The sequence below is a fragment of the Balaenoptera acutorostrata genome, chromosome 11, assembly GCF_949987535.1.
Source record: "Balaenoptera acutorostrata chromosome 11, mBalAcu1.1, whole genome shotgun sequence".
NCBI classification, from domain to species: domain Eukaryota; kingdom Metazoa; phylum Chordata; class Mammalia; order Artiodactyla; family Balaenopteridae; genus Balaenoptera; species Balaenoptera acutorostrata.
In genome coordinates this window covers 15,463,198-15,486,451 of record NC_080074.1, presented here as the reverse complement: position 1 = coordinate 15,486,451, position 23,254 = coordinate 15,463,198, and the positions used below count along the sequence as shown (strand labels likewise).

The window sequence follows — 23,254 nt, the reverse complement described above, 5'->3', positions numbered from 1 at the left end:
AAACCAGGAAAGTATTGTCAAAGTCAAGGACCAACCTGTTGAAAACACTAACACTGACTGCAGATTCCACTGCCTCCAAAATCCATCCCCAGAGGCACTGTCCTTCTTCAGACCCCAGGGCACTTTACAAGAGCATCCCACAAGACACTTCTCATGGTCAGCCTTGCATCATAGTTATCTGCCCTTCCTTCTTTGATGGCCACTTTACCCTCCAATCCACCAGTCAGAAGTCATGGTCTAACAAGTATACAAGGATAATTAAGGGCAAACAGACATTGCAATTGGAGCTGCCCTGGGAAACTGGGGATGTGTGGCTTGAACTCCCTTGCTAGGTTGAACATCAGGGTCCAGGTTTTAAATTCTTGCATCTTCCCCAAAACTCAGCATGGACCCCTGCTCCAAGGAGATAGTCAATAAATAGGGAACAAGTTAAATGATCAGCCTGCTCCATGAATGGCCCTCCCTGTTCATGCCTTTGTCATCCCCCAGGTTCATCAGCCACCATGCCTCCCATCCTCTTATCCCTTCAGCCACTCCAGTCCCCACAGGGTCCCCTGAGCTTGCTCTGCATTTCCTCATCTGATTTCCTCTTCCTGGATTCTTCTTCCGAGCCCTTCTAGCTCTCCCCCTTCCAGCCTCAGGATGGCATTTTACAAAATGCTCTTACCCACTTCAGCTCCAGCTGATTTTGATTCATTCTCCCGTAAGACTTTGTACATTTCTTTATCAAATGACTCTTCAGATAAGCTTCTTTTCTCATGTTTTTCACATTAGACCATGAGTTTGTTGAGGGCTAGAATCTTTGCAGTATCAGCAAGTATAGAAGCTGGTACATAGTAGGTGCTCATTTTGTTCATTCATCCATTCGACATATATTTATAGCACATCTATTCTATGCCAGGCGAAATACCTGTCTTCATGGAGCTTACCTTTTACTAGGGGCTGCAGATGAGGAACAAATGCATAAATAATAAAATATCAGGCACAGATAACTGATATAAAGAAAAACAAAACTGGGTACTTGAACCAGGTACAGGTGATGAGCGGTGTTATTTTAGCGAGAATGGTCAGGGAAGTTTTCTCTAAGGAAATAGAATTTGAGCAGAGAAATAAAGGAATTGAGGCAGTAGGCTATGTGGATATCTGACCAAAGATCTTGCCAGGAAAAGAGAGCAGTAAGTGAAAGGCCCTGTGACAGGAACATTCTTGGAACATGCAAGGAACAGCAAGGAGTCCAGTGAGGCTGGAAGAGAATGAGTGAGCATGGTGGGAGATGAAGTCCAAGGTGGGTAGGGTTAGATCTTGCAGAACGTTTTGAGCATATGGAAGAGTTTGGTGTCTAGTCCACGTTTTTGAGAAGCTCAGTAAATGTTTGTTAATCTGAATTATTTGAGTCAGGTTGAATTGAACTGACCTGAACTGGGTTTCGCTGAACTGAACAGAATTGGGTCTCATCTTGGTATATAGACTGCATACAATTTTTGAAACGTGCAAAATCCCAAGTCTGCCCTTATTACCTACAAATGGTAAAGCACTATGAATAGTCCCATTTAGCAGTTTTAAAACCTGTTAGTGTGTGAGTTCACCTGTTCTGGAACTGGCACAGCCTTGTAGATTGTTCCAAAAGTCTGTGGCCAGTGACACTTTTGCCAGCCCCTCCTACATGCACTAGTTTCATTGTGGTGGCAGATGGGGCACAGGGAACATCTCAGCTCAAGAGGAATGTGGTCCTAATGCCTGCTCATCATTTATGTTTCATTTCTGACTTTCCCAGAGTCTGAAGTCATTGATGATCACTGGGATTTATTTGGGGCACTTGGCCAAGGTCTTGAACCTAACTTTTAACAGAGTTTTTACCCAAGCCTGGTTCTCACTGAATTTTTTTTAATAGATCTTTATTGGAGTATAATTGCTTCACAATACTATGTTAGTTTCTGTTGTACAACAAAGCGAATCAGCCATATGCATACACATGTCCCCATATCCCCTCCCTCTTGAGCCTCCCTCCCATCCTCCCTATCCCACCCGATAGGTCATCGCAAAGCACATCGCAAAGCGCATCGAGCCGATCTCCCTGTGCTATGCTGCTGCTTCCCACCAGCCAACTATTTTACATTTGGTAGTGTATATATGTCAATGCTACTCTCACTTCACCCCAGCTTCGCCCTCCTACCCCATGTCCTCAAGTCCATTCTCTATATCTACCTCTTTATTCCTGCCCTGCAAGTAGGTTTATCAGTACCATTTTTTTTTTTAGATTCCATATATATGTGTTAGCATATGGTATTTGTTTTTCTCTTTCTGACTTACTTCACTCTGTATGACAGACTCTAGGTCCATCCACCTCGCTACAAATAACTCAATTTCGTTTCTTTTTATGGCTGAGTAATATTCCATTGTATATATGTGCCACATTGAATTTTAATTATGTGGATTCCTACCCTTAACACAACTGAAAATAAACTACATTTAACTATTTTTATCATTTTACTTAGTCTTTATAAAACCATCCCAGTGACCTGTCACCCAGAGTAAAGTCAGAAACCCACCAGAATTTAAGCTAAGCAGATTCACAGGATTCAATCGTACATTCATTGATTCATTTAACAAACATTCATTCATTCATTCACTCAAAGAATGTTGGTTGAGGACCTAAGCAAATTCACAGGATTCAGTCGTACATTCGTTGATTCATTTAACAAACATTCGTTCATTCATTCACTCAGAGAATGTTGGTTGAGGACCTGTGATGTACCAGGCACCACACTAAGTGCTGAGGATAAAGCAGAGCACAGGATAAGTCCCTGCTCTCATGAAGCTGATAGTTTAGTGGAGGAGACACAACAAACCAGGAAGGGACTTCCCTGGTGGTCCAGTAGTTAGGGCTCCACGCTCTCACTGCCAAGGGTGTGGGTTCAATCCCTGGTCGGGGAACTCAGATCCCACAAGCGGCCAAAAAACAAACAAGCAAACCAACAAACAAAACAGAACAAACCAGGACACTAACATAAAATGTCATCCTGAGTGGCAAGGGCTACAATATGCAAGTTTGGGGTATATAAAATGAATAGTTCATGCCCCCATGGTTAGCTGGGATGGTAGTAAAGACATAAATGATAACAATAAAATGATATAAATGGTATTATGGAATTATGTACAAAATGCTTATCGAGTTAGAAGGAAACAAAGGACTAACTATATTGCGGGTATGGGGGGGGAGGGCTCTTGGGGAATAGTTCCCAGAGGAGGTGATATTTGATTGGTGTCTTAAAGATGCGTAGGACTTAACTGGATGGAGAGGATAGAAGGAGAGAGGGAACAACAGCAGGAGCAATGCAGGGAGATGGGAGCAGACACCTGTGTTCCAGAAATGGCTGGCCGTTTGATGTGGCTGGAGCACACTGGTGCTGGACAGGCATGGAAGGGGCACGGGAGAGTGAAGATGTGGGTTGAGGCCAGTTAACAAATGGGCAGGCTGAGGAATTTATACTTTTATCAGATGACCACATTTCCATGTTAGCACATTCATCATGGCAGCAGTGTGAAAAGATTCAAGAGAAAAACCAGAACCCGGAAATTATTATGAAAATAATGCAATGGTCCTATCCTAGGAAGAGTCTTGTATCAGTGGCCAATTGGTTAAATGTGAAGTGTTAGACTCTTAGGGTGGGGAGGGACTCCAAAAAGTCATCTAGTCTAACCGCCCATTCGATGTTTAAATCCCCTTCCTAAGGTCCTCCCCAAGGGACTGCCCAACCCAGGCACCAGCCCTTGAGGCTTTCTTCCCATCCCAGCTCTAGAGAGCTGAGACTCCTCTGAGGTCTTACTTAAGTGAGCCGAGATCTGCTCCCTGGAGCTACCACCACCACTCCTTCTTTTGCTCCTTGGGGATTCCAGAACCAACCAGTCTAATTTCTAACCCAGATGCAACTTTTCACCATTCAAAAACAGTTGTAATTTACTGAGCACCTTCTGTGTGCCGGGCAAGCCTGCAGGGTGTGTATTTCCCCATTTCCCAATTGGACCCTGGGGCTCGTTGGCCATGTGACTTGCTGAAATTTGGTCACTGACCCAGGTAAGTGACAGCCCCAGGATCAAAACTCACAGCTGTCCGACACCTGCACCCTTAGAAATAGCTATCAGTTTAACTTGACAAACATTTTTTTAGCACCTATTCCTTTGAATCCCCTGTCCTGGGTATCACAGAAGGGGAAAACGTAAGGTGAATAAGCATGGTTAATGAAGTCCAGCACTCCCCACTCCAGTGATTTGGACAGTGGAGTCAATACCCAAGCATTGTGATCAGGTATGCTTGACTTTGGCCTGCCGTCTGGCTATTCCAGAAGAAAAGTGATTCATGTTTGGCCCATTTCATGGGCCTGGTTCCTGCTGGTAGCACTGAGGCAAGCCCAGTGCAGGAGCTGTGTCTGGGAAAGAAGATCTCTATCCTGGGAGGACGCAGGAGGGGGGGATGTACCTAGAAAGGTGGAAGGCATGAGACCGATGTTTATAATCACATTTGGGTAAAGCAAAGCTTCAACTTGGACGTGTCCCAGTGATAGGCGAAGAGGAATACAGCAAGACGGAGAGGCTGGAAATCTGGAAGCAGAATGAGAACAGGTGTGAGGAACTGATAGGAAAAGCCAGGAGAACCCAGCCTATGTGCTGAGCATGTGTACAGGAGCTCCCCCTAGGCAGTTTGTAGCATTGCTACAGTTGTAGCTGGAAAACCCTGACAAGATGAGGTGCTGGTTAGCAGAACTGCCTTCCTCTTGTGTTTTTCTTCATCTGATGTTTAAGTAGGTAGCAACTTACACTAGATGTGTTAGATGCCTGGTGTACATGAAGACACCTGAATGTAAACCTTTCATGTAACTGTAGTTCTGTACCTGTTACCTCATCTTCTCAGTGGCCCTGTAAAGAAGGACCAATGGACATTATCCTCAGTCTTTAGGTGAGAGAGGAATCTAAGGGTTAGGTAGCATCTTTACCTTATCCACTCACCATGCACCCAGCTTCCATTCAGAACCAACACCCGCACCCCAGACAAATATGAACACACACACACACACACACACACCCATACCCACCCCTCACCCCACACCCCCCAACCTCTTTGCCAGCCCTTCCCTCCATCTCAGAGAAGTGCTACTCCTGACTTGGCCAGGCCTCCCCTCCCCGGCCTGGACTCATCCCTGGTTAGGATTTGCTTTGGTTACTCTCCCTCCCCTGGGGCTGGCCCCAGAACGTGACCCCTTCACTCGATGATTGGGCGAGAGAGGCTGCAGGAATTCTCCTAAGAGGATTGGATAGGTCATGGTGTGTGGGTAGGGGACACACCCAGACCCCTTTCCATCTCATCAGATAATCAGCCCTGAATATTTTGCCTGTGTAGATGGAGAGGGTCGCCCTGGAGTACTGACCTAGACAAGGAATACTTTCCTAGATAGCACCAAAGTCCAGCTTAACAAATAGCCCTTTTGGTTTTCCTTTAATTAAAATCACAAGCTTCCTTCCTGGTTTCTGTCATCTTTCACTTCCAGATTCAGTGAAATGTAAAATTGGTAACATTTAATCCAAGAAGTAAATTATGCACATGTTTTCTTCTCACGCATATGGAGATTCCATAAATCTGCTAAATGGCCAAACGGTTGTTTTGTGTAGACACCAAAACTGCCTCCCTTCCTCCTCTAGTCTCCTCCTTGATTTTTTTTTTTTAAATATACGTTTTGCAGCTGTATTTTATTTATTTACTTACTTATTTATTTATTTATCTATCTATCTATCTATTTAGGCTGCGCCAGGTCTTAGTTGTGACATGCGGACTCTCAGTTGCAGCATGCAGACTCTTAGTTGCAGCATGCATGCGGGATCTAGTTCCCTAATCAGGGATCGAACCCGGGCCCTCTGCATTGGGAGCACAGTCTTACACACTGGACAACCATGAAAGTCCCTCTTCCTTGATTTTTTAGGCTCTCTGGGGATTTCTCTTTTCTTTCCTGCCTTTCTCCATGTTCCTTTTTTATTTTTCTTTTTACTGGGAAGTTCTATCCCATTTCTATCCCCCACATTTTCAAAGGACCCCCCCTCATTCTACATGGTGACATTCTCTTTTTTATTTTATTATCCCAGTTAATCTTGGGGCTTTGGCACAATCTGAGACAGATGATGTTTATCCACTCATCATTTATAATGAATCTAACTCTGAAAAAGATTAGAACTGGACTCACAGTATGAGTTAGATATAACAGAACCACAAAGCAAGGATAACAATACAAAAACATGTCATTAACACTAAGGAAGACCACCGTACCAGAAAAATCTCTCCTAAGGTTTACTATTGCAATTGAACACAAAATTTAGCTTTGAGTGTCCTGGCCTCCAAGGCAAAAAGAGAAACATGCATTATAAAGCTCTCATTATCTTATTTAAAAAGGATCTTTTCTGACTTTAGCAAGTTCAGTCCAGGACTAGTACTCTTAGATCATTCTGGTGATCTGAATCACCTGGGGAGTTTTTAAAAACAATGTATAACCAAGTCCAGGGTCACACTGAGGGAAATCACTGAACTGTGCTGAGAGCAGTCAGGTACTTTTGGAGTCACATGGTCACATCTGTAAACAATAGCATTCATTCTGTAAAAGTGGCCCCCTGGGTGAGGGGTGGGGGTGGAGTTTAGGAATCATGACTTTTTCCTGTGTGAGTGGATCTTAGAGTTCATATGGCTCAGTTTCCTCCTCCACAGACGAGGAACTGAAGCTTCTCAAGGTCCCATGACTCAGCCCGTGGCACACTGGTCTTTGGAGAAGCCATATAAGAATGGCTAAGCATGTGGACTTTGGATTCTGGCAGACTTGGGATCAAATCCCAGGTCTGCACCAATACCTGTGGTATCTTATAGTTACTGAATCTTGCAAAGCCTCAGTTTGCTCATCTGTAAGTAGGGATGATAATAATAATAACCTTCCAAGGTTGTTACTATAATTAAATGAAATAATATACATTTAAGCTTTTTGCACAGAGCCTGAAACATTGTAAGCCCTTGAGTAGATGCTATAAAATCCTGATAACGATGGTGGTGATGTAGATCGTGATAATGGAAACAAAACAGAGTCACAAATTAGGTTGCCTAATAACTACTGTAGCCCTTTTTCCACTTCCACCAGGATTCCTGTCTGGAATTATACTGACCTGAAGGACATTCCTTAGAACTGCACCATCCAGAAGGGTGGGCGCTAACCACATGTGGCTATTTAAAGTTAAATTAATGAAAACTGAATAAAATTAGAATTTAGCTACTCAGTGACACCAGCCACATTTCAGGGTTCAGTAGCCACAGTGGCTTGTGGCTGTTGTATTAGACAGCACAGATTCAGAACATTTCCATCAGAGCAGAAAGTTCTATTGGAAACTGCCTTCATGGCTTTTTTCCCCCCAACTTCCTCGTGGCAGTATGTTATTTCTTTCTTTATTTCAAAATATTATACTATTATTCTAAGCTAGAAGGGAGGGTTCTCTGGTCTCTTAACTCTACTGTGAATATACTCGAGGCCCACAAAGCCTCAAGACACACAAGTCACATGGCTAGTTAGTGGCAGAGCCTGCTCCAAAACATGCTTCTAACTCAATGCATGAGTCATTCCGTGGAGGCCCGGGGAACCAGCTGTCTTAAGTCTGTGTTTTGATAAGTAGGGTTCTGATTGATCAGTGCTGGAGTATGAATTTAATCCATCCTGTCAGACTGCCAAATGCAGGGTAATGTGAGTTCAAGGGGTTTATTACAAGAGAACTAGAATATCATTTTCTCAAAGCCACAGCCCAGTGGCAAAGACACCAAGGACACGTAGGGGAACCTCTAGACTATGCCAGGCCTCACTTTATCTCCTCTTTTTTTGTGTGAAGGAAGAGATTCTGCATGGTGTTTTAATTGATCTGTTAATGGAATATTATTCAGCCAAGAGAAAAAGAAAGAAAATCCTGCCATTTGTGACAACGTGGATGGAACTTGAGGGCATTGTGCTAAGTGAAATAAGTCAGAAAGACAAATACTGTATGATCTCACTTATAAGTAGAATCTAAAAAAGCTGAACTCAGAGAAACAGAGAGTAGAATGGTGGTTGCCACGCGCTGGGGGTGGGGGAATTGGGGAGATGTTGGTCAAAGGGTACAAACTTCCAGTTATAAGAGGAAAAAATTCTCCAGATCTAATGTACAGCTTGGTGACTATAGCTAACTATATTGTATTATATACTCGAAACTTGCTAAGAGAGTAGATTTTAAATGTTCTCACCACAAAAACAAAGTGGTAATTATGTGAGGTGATGGAGGTGTTAACTAACCCTACTGTGGTAATCATAAAATATGTGTATCAAAGCATCACACTGTACACTTAATAGTTACACTCTGGTATGTATCAACTCTATCTCAATAAAGTTGAGGAAAAATAGCTAACATAAGCTAAAATTCCTTACAAGAGAACTTTTGCAAGCATAAAGACTTTGAGATATGTTTCTGTCTCCAAGACTATCTATATTGTGATTTTTTGGGTTAATTTTGACAAGCTCAAAACCATTGTCAGTAAAATTTCACAAGGTTGATGAACAAAATCAACTTCCTATGACATAGTTTACACCTTTAAATGAACAAACAATTCACTGTAACAAATATTTTAATAAATGTAGTTTCTGGGAACAAATACAATCTCAAGGTTAAAATTCATAGTCTTTAGAAGATAACTACTGAAAAGAAATGTTTCTGTCTTTTTTTGCTAAACAGAAAGAAACTCAGATCCATGGTGACACAGTAAAGGAAAAATAAAGATTTAATGTAAATGTTATGGGAACTGATATGAGTGTCACTTAGAATTAGATTTAGCTATCAGTGACAGAAAACTCAAATAGCAGGTGTTTAGAGAAGATAGAAGCTTATTTCTCATATAAACTAAGTCTGGAATTAAAAATCCAGGGCAGGTATGGCCACTTAACCAATCATCCTTCTTCTATCTTTTTGCTCTGCTGTCATCACATGTGGTTTCCACCTCATGGTTCACTTTGGCTGCTTGAGCACCAGCCATTATGTCTACATTCTTGTCAGCAGAATGGAAAAAGACCAGAGAAAGTTGGGCCTCCTCTATTTAGGGACTATTTAGGGACTTTCCTAAGAGTCTCACAAGAAACTTCTGCTTATATCTTTGTAAGAACCAGTCTCCTAGCTGCAAGGGAGGCTGGAAAATGTAAGCTGGGTAGTCCTGAGCCCAGCTGAAGATTGGGGGTTTTATTACTAAGGAAGAAGAGGACACATATAAAGGGACCCAAGCAGTCTCAGCCAGAGTATAAAAAATTCTCCACTAACTTTCTAAACAAACAGTTGTGGTGAACCCATTGTTTTGCATTCTCAGAGGTATTTTTGTCAACCCATTTTTTTTTAATTTTTTTTTGGCTGAGTTGGGTCTTTGTTGCTGCGCGCAGGCTTTCTCTAGTTGCGTCGAGCGGGGGCTACTCTTCGTCGTGGTGCGCGGGCTTCTCATTGTGGTGGCTTCTCTTGTTGCGGAGCACCGGCTCTAGGCGTGCGGGCTTCAGTAGTTGAGGCTCGCGGGCTCTAGAGTGCAAGCGCAGTAGTTGTGGCGCACGGGCTTAGTTGCTCCGCAGCATGTGGGATCTTACCGGACCAGGGATTGAACCCGTGTCCCCTGCATTGGCAGGCGGATTCTTAACCACTGCGCCACCAGGGAAGCCCTGTCAACCCATTTTTGATGTTTCTTTTCAAATGTTTTTCTGATTTTGTGTTTTTCAACGGCAATTATCAGGGAAAATTAAAGTATTAGGAGTTTACGGTTTTATTGCAGGAGTTACAAAGCCCTGTGTGGTTCTACTCCTGTCTCTCTCCAGTGTTGCCTCCTACCTCTCCTACCTCCTACCTCCCTCCACCACTATCTCCCCTCCGTCTCAGCTCCAGCCACACCCAGCCTGTGTACACTGTAGCCTCTGCCTGGAAATGACAGGGTTACTAGCCCCAGCGCTGGATCCACCTGCCTGCATGTGTATCCTAGTACTGCCGCTTATAACTGCTTGCCCTTAGGCATGTTACATAACCTCTCTGTGCTTCCTTTCATTATCTGTAGAATGAAGATCATAACGGTACTTACTTTATGGTTCTAGTCATTATCTAATGAATCAATGAAAGAAAACCGCTCAGAACCATGCCTAGCATGTAATGAGCCCTCAATAATAGCTCCCTTTGTTGAGCATTTACTATGTGCTCAGCACCTTACAGGGATGCTCTCATTTAATATGCCCAACAACCCTGTGGGGTAGCCTTACTATTTCTCCCATTTTACGTATGAGGAAACTGGGGCACAGAGAAGTTCAGTAACTTGCCCCAAGTCCCACAGCAAATGATGGAGCCTGGGCTCAAATGTAGGGCCTTCTGTCTTCAGGCTGTGTGTCCGTTCCACCACACCAGCATTAGATTCAAAGGGGCAGTGGGTTTCTTTGTTAGGCCGTGTGCTGCCTTTTGGAGACTTTTATAATAATCCTCTTGGAGCCAGGGGCAGGCTCAGATGACCCCGGGAGCCCATCTCTGGCTTTTGCCTCTCGGCCTTGATGTGGCCAGGCCCTGCCTTTTTACGTTTCTTGAGCCTCTGCTGCTAGGATATGAAGCTGTGCAGCCTTTGCCACCTCCCGGATGTTTATCTTTTGTACCCAAGGCTGCGAGGAAGGTTCTGCGGCAGCGTCAAACAGAGCCTATGTCTTCCCCACTTCTGAAGCCACGGCTCCCCTCCCAGGGCCATTTATATCCCCTCTAGGCCCCATCATCATTCTATGCACTTGAGATCAGGTTCCCACCACAGAGGCCTCTGCACCCCTAAGCCAGTCTCGGCTGTGCTGTAGCCAACAGCCTACAGAAGAGAGGTGCAGGCTGGTCTCTGGGCCCTGCATGATGTGTGAGGAAGGACTTCGGGCTTGCCAAGCATCCCTCAGCTCAGAGCTGGCATTCCCTAGACCTGAGAGTCTCAGCCTCAGGTAGTCATCAGAAACCCCTACAGAGAATGGACTAGATGCAGATAGATGCCAAGTGTAGTAGACCAAACAGTGGCCCCCAAAGAAAACAGGTCCTAATCCCCTGCAACCAATAGATGTTATTTTATAAAGGAAAAGGGTCTTTGCAGATGCAATTCAGTCAAGGGTCTTGACATGGGCAGATTATCCTGTATTATCTGGGTAGGCCCTAAATCCAATCACAAGTGTCCTTATAAGAAAAGGGAGATTTGACGCACACAGACAAGGAAGAAGTGATATAAACACAGAGGCAGAGATTGGAGTAATGTAGCCACAAGCTAAGGAATGCTAGCAACCACCAAAAGCTGGAAGAGGCAAGGAATGGGCTCTCCCCTAGATCCTCTGGAGGGAGCACAGCCCTGGGGACACCTTGATTTTGGACTTCTGGCCTCCAGCACTCTGTGAGAATAAATGTCTGTTGTTTTAAGCCACCAAGTTTGAGGTAGTTTGTTACAGCAGCAGCAGGAAACTAACACACCCAGCAAATGGCAGGAACTCAGGACTATGCATTTCAACCAGTTCCCCGGGTGATTTTGAGCTCCCCCTGCCGAAGATGGAAAACTAGACGGAGTACCTAGACTGAAATTCCAGGAGGACTGTGAATTCTTCCTCTCCATCAGTTTTGCTCCTCTCCTATTCAAATTGTGAGAGATGGGAGCATGCTGAGTGTTCAAATGCTGATGGGAAAGTCCAGAGAGGAAGTGGAGGTTGAGTTATGGGACCGCCGGGAGAGCAGTGATGGGGCCACGTGCCCAGGGAAGCGGGGTTGGGGGGGGGGGGGGGGAGGAGACCTTCCTCTCCAGGGTGGGAGGGAAGATGAAGGCTGGGGGATATGCAGCTGTTTGTCCGCAGCAAGGAGACTGTTACTATTTGTATATCATTTTTGCTCTGCTTGCACCTCCACGCTCCATTCACGGACCCCGCAGCCCTCTAAATCACCTTCTTCAGAGTGTGTGACAGGAAAGCCAAAGAAGGCTGGGTGGTCAGTCATATGCACCTGCTGGCACTATTAGGGGCAATCACCTCCTCACCAGTACCCCTTGGCACTTGTCCCATTTCAGGGGATTTATATAATCACCCTTTGGTGGGGTGGACTTCCACACAGCAAGGGACTTGTCCTTTGGTATAGCATGGCTTACCTTTCCGTAAAAGCATTGACCCTACCCTACCCATGATGCCTTTGTCTCAGTTCCCAAGGGATGTGTCTGCACACTTGGGATACTGGGAAGTGGTCCTCTGTGTGATCCAGCCCCCAGGCTTCCTCCCTGCCCCTGCCAATTGTGCGTGATGCGGAAGTAGGTGGGATCATCGTAGAAAGAGGAGGCTGCATCACTGCAAACAATTAAGTCCCGTGGCACCCGTTGCAGGTGTGTATTAGGTAGGGTTTTCCAGAGAAACAGAACCACTAGGTTGTGTGTATGACCCAGGAAAGAGTCAACGTTGCAGCTCAGATCTGAAGGCAGTGAGCTGGCAGTTTCCCTGTTTTTCGGAGGAGACCAGTCTTTTTTTCTCTTCAGGCCTCTAATTGATTGGATGAGCCCTACCCACCTTATGGAGGACAAATTGCTTTACTCAAAGTCCACTGATTTAATTGTTAATCTCATCTAAAAAATACTTTCAACACCCAGCAACATCCGGACTACATATCTGGGTAATATATGTTTGACCATATATCTGGGTAGCTGTGGCCTAACCAAGTTGACACATAAAATTAACTATCACAAAGTGTATTTCTTAAGCATTTACATTCCCGGAATGATGCTAAACACTGTCATGAATACAAAACACCTATCAGACAATGGGATGGGAGCTTAGTTCAGAACAGACTCCCTAAGACTGGGAGATGATGTTTTACAAGGTTACTGGAAAACTAAAGGAGAATCCTGGTGGGAGGGAGAACCTACCTCCCCCGATAAAAGCTGAAATCACCAAACACTTGTTCTCCCAGCCTCCCCTACAGCTTGGTGCAGTCTTGTGACCTAGGTTCAGCCAATCCGACAGAGCCCCCAGGTTTAATCAGGAGGTCCAGGTACAAACAAGCTCCTTCTTCCCTTCTGTTGTCTCCTGGGCCTCTCGCCTCTCTTGCAGCTCTCTCCCTCTTTGCCTCACCTTCTCCCCATTAAACATGATAACCGAATTCACTGTCCCTGGTTTCTGGCTTGAGTCATAATACTTCCTAGGGCCTCGTTATTTAAATGTGGTCAGTAGATTGGCAGCTGCATCATTGCCAGGGAGTTTGATAGAAATGCAGAGTCTCGGGCCCTACCCCAGACCCACTGCATCAGAATCTGCATTTTAAAAAGATTCCAGACTATTCATACGCACATTAATATTCGGGAAGCGCTGACCTAGCCCACACCATTAGCTCCTCCTACTCCGGGCTGTCTGCAGGAACCACCCCCTCAGGCAAGCCCACCATACTTTGCACAGTTGGGCTGTCACTATAGTAACCAGCCATGGCCACCTCTGACCTCTGCCATCATCTTCCTAGCTTTGGTCTCACAACTACAGTGAGATTACAGTGACTATTGCTATAGAAACCAGCACTGGATATTGTCGACTATCAGTGCTGCTGCTCGTCCTTCACTCCCCGTTTCTGTGAAATTATGAGCCTCCCAAACCACAGTCAAATATCTAAATTCCTCGCCAGCCTAAGAAAGACTCAACAAATAAACACGAAAAGTCGGAGCCACACAATTTATAAAGGAAAGGCATAGCAACTGCAGAGATTTGCTTTGATTTGAAAAGGGAAGACGGAAGCGTCGCTCTGTGTAGCAAGGCCTTTTCTTCCATCTGGCAGAGAGAAGGTTGACTGATGCTAAAAACAATGTTGGTGATGATGGTGATGACAGCTACCGCTTATGAGCACTTTCCTGGTACCAGGCACAAGGCTACGTGTACCTCATCCCATCCAGTTCCTACAATAACCCTCTGTGTTAGTTTCCCATGGCTGCTGTAAGAAACTGCCACAGGGACTTCCCTGGCGGTCCAGCGGGTTAAGACTTCACCTTCCAATGCAGAGGGTGCGGGTTCAATCCCTGGTCGGGGAGCTAAGATCCCACATGCCTCCCGGCCAAAATACCAAAACATAAAACAGAAGCAATATTGTAACAAATTCAATAAAGACTTAAAAAAATTTTTTTTAATTAAAAAAAAAACCTGCCACGAACATGCAGGCTCAAGACAACACAAACTGATTATCTTACAGTCTGGGGGTCACAAGTATGAAATCAGTTTCACTAGGCTAAAGTTAAAGTGTCGGCAGGGCTGGTTCCTTCTGGAGGCTCCAGGGGAGAATCTATTTCCTTGCCTTTTCCAGCGTCTGGAGGCCACCTTTGTGCCTTGGCTCCTGGCCCCTTTCCTGCATTAGTCCAACTTCTTGCTTCTGTTGTCACATCTACTCCCTCCTTTGACCTTCTTGCCTCCCTCTTCTAACTTGGCTTGTGATTTCATTTGGGGCCCACCTGGATAATTCAAGACAGTCTTCCCTACTCAAAATCCTTAACTTAATCACATGTGCAAACTCTGTTTCATCAGATAACATTGACAGGTTCTGGGGATTAGGATGTGGACATTTTGGGGGGCCATTACACACCCTCTGGCATAGGTACTGTGTCAGCCACACCCTCTGACATAAGTACTGTTATTATCCCCATTTTCCCCGTGAGAGAAGTGAGGCATGACCGTCGGAATACAGTCGTCTTCCATATCCGCGGGGTCCACATCCACAGTTGGTTGAATCTGCAGATGCAGAACCTGCGAATACAGGGCACCAACTGTACCATGCCATTTTACGTAAAGGACTTGAGCATCTTGGTACCCGTGGAGGTCCTGGAACCAATTCCCCATGGATACCAAGGGACAACTGTACTTTGTTCAAGGTCACACAGCTTGAAGGTGGAGCTGGAATCCAGCTCTTAGTCAGCCTGTCTCCAAAGCCCAAACTTCTGACTTCTGCATGGTACAGCTTTCAAATGGCTTTAACTCATCCACTGTTGTCACTAGGAAATGAACAGAAAACCATCACACTCCAAAGAGTGCGAGCTTCCAATAGCAGCTCCTCTACCACAGACTAAAACCTCAAGGGCAGGGCAAAATTTAAGTCAAACCATAGGCATATTAGTCTGCTGGGGCTTCCATAATAAAAAAGGCGGCTTGTACAAAAGAAATTTATTTTCTCACAGTGCTGGAGGCTGGAAGTCCAAGATCCAAGTGTCAGCAAGTTTGGTGTTTTCTGAGGCCTCTCTCCTTGGCTTACAGACTGCCGCCCTCTTGCTGCATCTTTTACATGGTTGCCCCTCTGTGTCTCTTTGTGTGTCCCAGTCTCCCTTCTTATAAGGACACCAATCACACTGAATTAGGGCCCACCCTAATGGCCTCATTTTAATACAGTTACATTCTGATGTTCTGGGGGTTAGGGCTTCAACATATGAATTTGGGGTGGACACAGTTCAGCCCATATCAACAAGTAATGCTTGGACCTCAGGAACAAGGCAGTTTAGGCATCCGAGATGAATTCCAGAGCCCTGTGAATGCCCTCATTCCCAGCTTTAACACTTGATTCACATTCTCCACCCCCATGTCTCCAACCTCACCTGCAGCGACCCTGTCAATACCCTGGCTTAGTCTCCTGTGGCTGCTGTGACAAATGGCCACAGACTTGGTGGGTTAAAACAACACACATTTATTCTCATACAGTTCTAGAGGTCAGTAGTCCAAAGTCAGTTTCACCAGGCCAAAATCAGAGTGTCAGCAAGGCTGTTTTTTTCTGGAGGTTCTGAGGGAAGAATCCATTTCCTCATCTTTTCCAGCTTCTAAATCTGCATTCCTTGCATTGCTTGGCTTGTGGCCCCTTCTTTCATCTTCAACCCAGCAGCAGAGCATCTTGCTTCCATATCACCTGTGTTGAATCTCCCTCTGTTTCCCTCTTATAAGGACCCCTGTGATTGCATTTAGGGCCTACCTGGATAATCCAGGCTAATCTTCTCAAGATCCTTAGCTGGGCCACATCTGCAGACTTTCTTTTGCTATCAGTATTCATAGGGAATCAACCGGATATCTTTGGGGGCCATTATCCAGCCAACCACAGTGATCCTTCCTCACACATGTCCTGGCCGCCCCATCTGTCCTGGAGGGCCAACTAGGACATGATGTGTGTGAAAGCCCTTGGTTGAGCTGTAAAGGTCTTTTCTGCCTCAGGGCCTTTGCACAGTCTGTTACTGCCACCTAGAACATCCATCTTTATACACGCACATTCACATATGGCCAATTCCTTCACATATTCAAGGTTTTGTCACCTCCTCAGAGAGGCCTTCCCACGAACCTACATCAACCCTGTTTATTCTCTATCCCAGCACCCTGGCACTGATCACAGTTTGTAATTGCTTTATTACTTGTTAGTTTATGGGTTTCTTATCTGTCTCCCTGTTAGACTGTTAGCTCTATGAGAACATAGATGCATCCTGTTCTCCACTCCATCTCCAGCTCCTGGAAGCATGCCTGCAATATGGGTGCTCCCTAAAGGATTGTTGGATGAATAAATGCTATTAATAGATGACATTTTATCAGTTACACACCCATGGCCAGGTTTGGGTTTTATCCTTGAAGGTTCTGCCTCTGAGTATGCCTGTGGCTCAATACTCCCCAAATCCAACCATGACCTCTTTTTGGAAGGGTCCTATTTTCTAATCTCTCCAAAGCTTTCTGTGCCCATCACTAGGACCTTCATGTGCTTCTTCCCATCTTCCCTGATCTGCACACTAGACTCACCCTAAGCCCCCAGGCAGCTGGCTATTTCGATAGAATCGAAGAATTTTAGAGTAGGAAGGAATCAAACAGACCCAGGGTTGGCCAACTGTGACCCACCGTCTGATTTCGTGAATCAGGTTTTCTTGGAACACAGCCAGCTCTGTCATGTATGTGTTGTCTGTGCTTGCTTACTCACTGCAATGGCAGAGTTGAGTGGTTGCAACAGAAATTGTATGGCCCATAAAGCCTATTTACTACCTGGCCCTTCACAGAAAAGGTTTGCCAGCCAACCCCTGAAATAGACCCTCAGATCCAAACCCACCCACTTTACAGATGAAGACACTGAGAGCCAGAACTTTACAGACCAGAACCAGGGTCCTGCTGTGAGCTCTTGGCAGATTCAGGACTAGAATTCAGTTCCTCAGAATCCTGAACAAACCAGGCTCTCCCACATACCCCACCATCCTCTTTAGCACCCAGCCCCTCCCCCGCGAGACTCCCTTTCCACTCTGGGTGGTCACCCTCATAACCAGCTCACTCTTCAGCATTTCAGAAAGGCCCCACCCATGTATGTCCTTCTTGAATCTGGGCTCAACAGCCTTCCTGAGCTGACTTGCTCTCTTGACCCTGCAAGAAACCCATCTAGGCTTTCTTTTCCCTTCTAGAACCTCTGGTCCCACTCCCACAAACCTTCTCTTCAAAAGCCTTAGTGACAATTTTTTTTTAGGGTTTACTTCTTTTTAATTTTTTATTGAAATATAGTTGATTTACAATGTTGTGCCAGTGCCAGGCTCACAGCCAAGTAATTCTTCTTCAGATTCCCTCCCCACTACAGGCTACTACTAGATATTGAGTAGAGGTCCCTGTGCTATACAGTAGGACCTTGTTGGTTATCTGTTTTATATATAGTAGTGTGTAATTTTAATCCTAAACCCCTAATTTATCCCTTCCCCCCTTTCCCCTTTGGTAATCATAAGTTTGTTTGCTATGTCTGTTAGTCTATTTCTGTTTTGTAAGTAAGTTCATTTGTATCTTTTTTTAGGTTTCACATATAAGTGATATCATATGATATTTGTCTTTGTCTGACATTTCATTCAGTATGATAATCTCTAGGTCCATCCATGTTGCTGCAAATTGCAATATTTCATTCTTTCTATGGCTGAGTAGTATTCCATTGTGTATATGAACCACATCTTCTTTATCCATTCCTCTATCAACAGATGTTTAGGTTGTTTTCATGTCTTGACTGTCATAAATAGTGCTACTGTGAACATTGGGGTGCGTGTATCTTTTCGAATTATAGTTTTCTCCGGATATATGCCCAGGAGTGGGATCGCTGGATCATATGGTAACTCTATTTTTAGTTTTTTAAGACCATAGCAACAATTTTAATGGCCACTGGCCTGTTGAATGGACCGTGTCTCCCCTCTGTTCACCTCAGGCCACCTGCTCAGGGGTTATTAAACCTGGCTTGCTCCCAAATTCCCAGAGGAGCTTATTTAGAATACAGATGCCCAGGCCCCATCCCAGACCTGTTGAACCAAAACTCTGGGGGTCAAATTGAGGCCTTGGCAATTTTCACACACACCCCCCTTTCTAACCTCCCCCAACCCCGTGATTCTGAGGTTGAATCCACTTCACTAAGCCATGAGCTTCTTGGGCTTCCTCTAGGTTTTAGTTACTACAGACAACTTCAGAACAAAGTCCGTAGCCAGTGGAACATTGTTGTCTTAAAAAATATATCAGGAGAATACAGTCTTTTTTCCCTCAGCGTTCTCCACCCTCTCCTTAACTCAAGACCCTAGCATTCTTTCCCATCTCCAACTCCTCCAAAAGAAACATCACAAATAATACTATTTTTCTTTCCTTCTGAGTAGCCAAGATAAGAAGATTTTTAGATGAGCTGCTGGCAAAGAATTCATGAGCTTATAAACTATTGAGGTCAGAGTGACAAAAAGAAGGCAATGATGAAAGGGAAAAATAGGTACATAGAAAATTCCAGAAGAGGCTGCAATCCTGGGGTTCAAGGTTTCTTACTCTGGTGCTCGCCAGCTGTCTTGGTAAAGGTGTTATTTTGAAGGCAGTAGAGCCTCTTTTTCTCCTCTTTGGTATTCATCAGAAGTTGGCTGTGTGCCCTGGGCCTCAGCATCTAACATGAAAGGCAGCCGCTGAAGGGCAGTCTGTGCTAGAGACACAGCGCCCCCAGGGACTGGGAGTTGTGGGCTATGCTTTGGGGGGCATTGAGCAAAGGAAAGGCAGACCAGGGCTTGGGGGTGCTGCCTCTGAAAATACAACCCAGAGGGGCATTCTCTGAGTACCCGGGGCTGGTTTTAGCAGTCATGGAGACATGGTGACAAAAATAAGTCCCCTCACCTGAGACTGTAGAATCCAATTCAATTTCAAGTCAGTGTGTTTATTGAGTGCCTGATTCAGTTTAGGTGATGGAGAGACTGAGAGAATTAGGACGACAGCCTAAGCAGCAGGCTGATCTGGGCAGAAATTCCCTGGGATCCTGCCCCACAGGTCCATGGGTCCAGAAACTCGATTTCATCTGTTTCACCCAGTAAGGAATTGATAAATCTTAGTCCATTTCATGAGCACATTATTTATTAAGTGCTCACAGCCTGCCAGGCACTGCCCTGGGAGTAGGGATGGGGCTGGATCGGTGAACCCAGCAGTTCCAGGTCCCTGCCCCATGGAGCTTACATTCTAATGCGGAATCTGCAAGGCCGGTGGGTAAGGCCACTGGGATGAGGGCTACCATGGGAGGGGTCTATGCTGGGAGGAGTCCTCAGGAGAAATGTTGAGGGAGAGGTGGGATTCGAACTGTGGTTTGAAGGTTAAGTGGGGTGTGGCTTTTTAGAGGGCTGGAGGCCTTACAGGGGATTGAGCTGCATGAGCAGGAATGAAAATGGCATGCCATCAAAGGTCCAAGACCAGATCAGCTTCCCCTGGTGCTGGGAAGGAAGTTGGACAAGAGAACATGGATGGGTACCACATGGGGTTATAGCACATAGGCTATGTAGTCAAATGTCTTGGGTCTGACTCCCAGCTCTCGTACTTGCTAACCTTGTGATCCAGGGCATGTTACTTAACCTCAATAAACTTCATTCTCCTGATCTAGAAAATGGGCATAATCATAACTAGCTTGTAGGTTGGTCCTAAGCATTTAGATGAGATCATGAATGGGATTAACTGAGATGAATGTAAAAGCTGTTTAATCTTAACATTGGATAAATAGGTTGCTTTCTAAGAAAACTGGAACCTGCCACCAAAACTGGGTGGGAAGCTCATGACATCTGCATACTGGGAGGGGGTTGCTGCCTTGGGTAAATAAACCCTTTATTTACCAACCTTTTCTCCCTCCCGTGGCAGCCATGCTGGACTGAATGGCAGCACCGGGGCTAGGGTGAGGCAAGAGAGCTGCTAGAACATATTTACTTGATCTGACCCTCTTAAGTTTTGCACCCAGGCGCCCCATGTGCCTCACCCTGGTCATAACCATGTTGAATGGTAGGACACCTGTTTGGTCTACACCATGCGTTTCTCAAAGTGTGGCCCTTGGTCTACCTAAATCAATATCATATGGGCTGCTTATTAAAATTATATTCGTGGACCCTATGCAATCAGCATCGCTGGAGATAAGGCCAGGGAATCTGTATCCCCCACCACTCACACACTCACACACACACACTCACACACACTCAAAACCAGGTGATTCTCAGGCCCTATACCATACCTTAGAGCAGAAGTTCTTCGAGTTTGCCCCTCCAGCCCGGCAGCATCAGCATGGCCCCAGAACTCATTAGAAGGGTAAATCCTTGGCCACCTCCCCTGATCTACTGAATCAGACCTTCTGGGGGTGGAGCTCAGCAATCTGCATTTTAACAAGCCCTCCGGAGAATTCTGATGCGCGTTAAGGTCACCTGGGGGATGTTTTAAGCACTACCAATGTCCAGCCCCATCCTAGATAAATTAAATCAGAATCCCTGGGATAGGACGCAGGTATCAGTATTTTCCAAAAGCTCCCCTGCCCTCAATCCTAATGTGAGGATGGAGTTTATAATAATCACCGGAAGAAATAAGAAGATGGCACAAATGCATTACACTTAGAAAGTTATAGTTCAGCCTTAAGCATTATCTCGGTTAATTCTGGCGGCGAGTTGGACCCCTGCTGTGATCCCTTTAGCCTGTGGGGAGCATGAGACTTCCCAAAGCTTCAGGGGTGTGGCCAAGGCCCCGAAGCGCCGCCCCTTCCTCCCCCGCAGTTTGCCGGCAGTTCTGGGCTGCCTGGTCAGGCTCTCCGGGAAGGCTCCCCGTTTCCAGACGCTAAAGCCTGCTGGCGGCTTGGTGCTTGGACAGAGCTGAGGCCTGGGAGAGCTCCAGAAGGATGACAGGGAGCAGCTAGGGGTGGGAAGAGAGAGTTGGAGGACGGTTTACGATTGGGCTCACCATGGGGAGCCCCAAGTCCTAAAAACCCCAGGAGTTGATTGGATTTTCTACTAAGCACCCAACTCTGTGCATGGTGCTTTAAGGGAGTCATCTCCTTTATGTTCACATGATCGCCGAGGGAGATTACACTCACAGAAGAGTCACATCGTGGCCTTTCAGTCACATTATCCCCGTTTTGCAGATGAGGAAACTGAGCCCCAAAGACTCAGGAGAGCCTGCCCCGAGGTCACCAGTGCGGTCCGGATGTCTCCAAAGGTTCTCCCACTTTGAATTGAGAGACAGGGTCTCCAGGGAAAAGGGGGTGGGGATAGGGAAGTGGGGGTGGGGGGTCGGCGATGAGCGGTGGGGGTGGGTCTGAGCCGGCGCTCCCACCGCGGCCCCCCTAACGCGTCTCGGTCCCTCCCCCGCCGCAGGCCCTTCCTCGTGCTGCCGCCACTGATGGAGTGGATCCGGGTGGCCGTGGCGCACGCCGGCCACCGCCGCAGCTTCTCCATGGACAGCGACGACGTCCGCCAGGCCGCCCGGCTGCTGCTGCCCGGCGTGGACTGCGAACCGCGCCAGCTCAGGTAGGGCGGCGGGCGGGAGATCGGGGGCGGAGGGGCGCAGGGAGGGCGGCCGCAGCCGGTGGGGCTCGGGGCTGGTTGCGCCCGGGGCGGTGTGCGCCGGCAGCCTTGCCGTCGCCTAGATCGGGGCTTCGCTGGGTTAAAGGACAGACGCCGGCTTAACAATGACCAGGTCCCTCGAGTTGCAGGGATGGAGGAGGACAAGGAGCAAGGCTCTGCGGGAATGCTCCTGATTCTTCGATTGCAAGATATCGGTGTGCCTTTATTCTACTCATATTCTTTCTTTTCTATTCTCTCTCCTTCTTCCTCTCTCTCTCTCCCAGCCCTTCACTCCCTCTCTTCTTCCTCCTTCCCTCTCTCTCCCTCCCTCTCCCCCTCCCTCCCTCTTCTTCCCTCTCTCCCTCTCTCCACTAGAAGTAAATTATTGTCTTCCTGTAGTTTTCTAGCAAAACCTTGCAGAGTAGAATTTCTGGCTGGGTCAGAGCCCACCTGTGCTTTTTCACTTGCACGGGGCTGGAGCGACTCTCCCTCCATCTCTCACGCCTGCATCCAGGTCTCTCCTGCATCAGGGTGGGAATTATTCTCGGGCTGCTCAGGGACCCCATGCCGAGGGGCTCACATTTATCCAAAGTGAAAGAAAGGAAACAACTCGCTCAGTTGAGTCAAAACCTGGTTCTAAATGCAGAAAATACAGACACTCAGACGTAGGTGTGTGTGCACATGTGGGGTACTTTCTTGACTCCCTGCACTGTTGTCCAGGTCGTCATTGTCACCATTTTCAAATCCCCATTGCCCACCAGATGAGATACTGTCCTTCCTCTAAAGTTCATCTAGCCTGTGATATGGCCAGGCTGCAGAGATGTCCACCCTTCCAGGATATGATTGGAGGTCTTCAAGGAAAGGGAGGGTTTGCAGTATGAAGTATAGCCCATTGAAGGCCCAGAGATGCCCCGCAGCCCAGGAACATGCAGGGGCCTGATGGAAGTCAGCAAGCATTTATTGAATGCTTACCATAAGCTGAGCACTGTTCTAAGTGCTTTACACAGATTAATTAATCTTGAATATTCTCCAACCTGTATGAAGTGGGCATTATTATTATGCCCACTTTACAGGTAAGGAAACTGAGGCACAGATAGGTTAAGTTACATGCCCAAGGTCACAGGACTTGTAAGTGGTGGAGCCAGGATATGAATTCAGGCAGCCCAGACCCCCAGGCCCCCATAGTTCTAACCACTGAGCTGTACTTTCCTCAGGTTTCTGTCTAGACAGAATCTGTCTGTGCCACCATCCCTTACATCTTGTCACCTAGAATAACAGCAGGTCTCAGGGAGAGACACAAGGGAGCAGCCATTTATTGAACACCTACTATGTGCCGGTTAATAATTGCAACAAGAGATTTGCATTCATTACTTGTCTCCTTTGAGCCCTGAAGCA

At 46.2% G+C, this 23,254-nt stretch overlaps 1 protein-coding gene across 2 annotated transcripts in view; it reads left to right on the top strand.

The window, feature by feature from the left end:
* Positions 1–23,254, top strand: part of ABTB3 (ankyrin repeat and BTB domain containing 3) — a 304,628-nt gene that overhangs the window by 211,463 nt on the left and 69,911 nt on the right. For both annotated transcript variants that reach the window (XM_057556713.1, XM_057556712.1), the window contains exon 4: positions 21,671–21,823. In XM_057556713.1, coding sequence (XP_057412696.1) covers positions 21,671–21,823 — 153 coding nt within the window. The remainder of the gene's footprint in view (positions 1–21,670; positions 21,824–23,254) is intronic.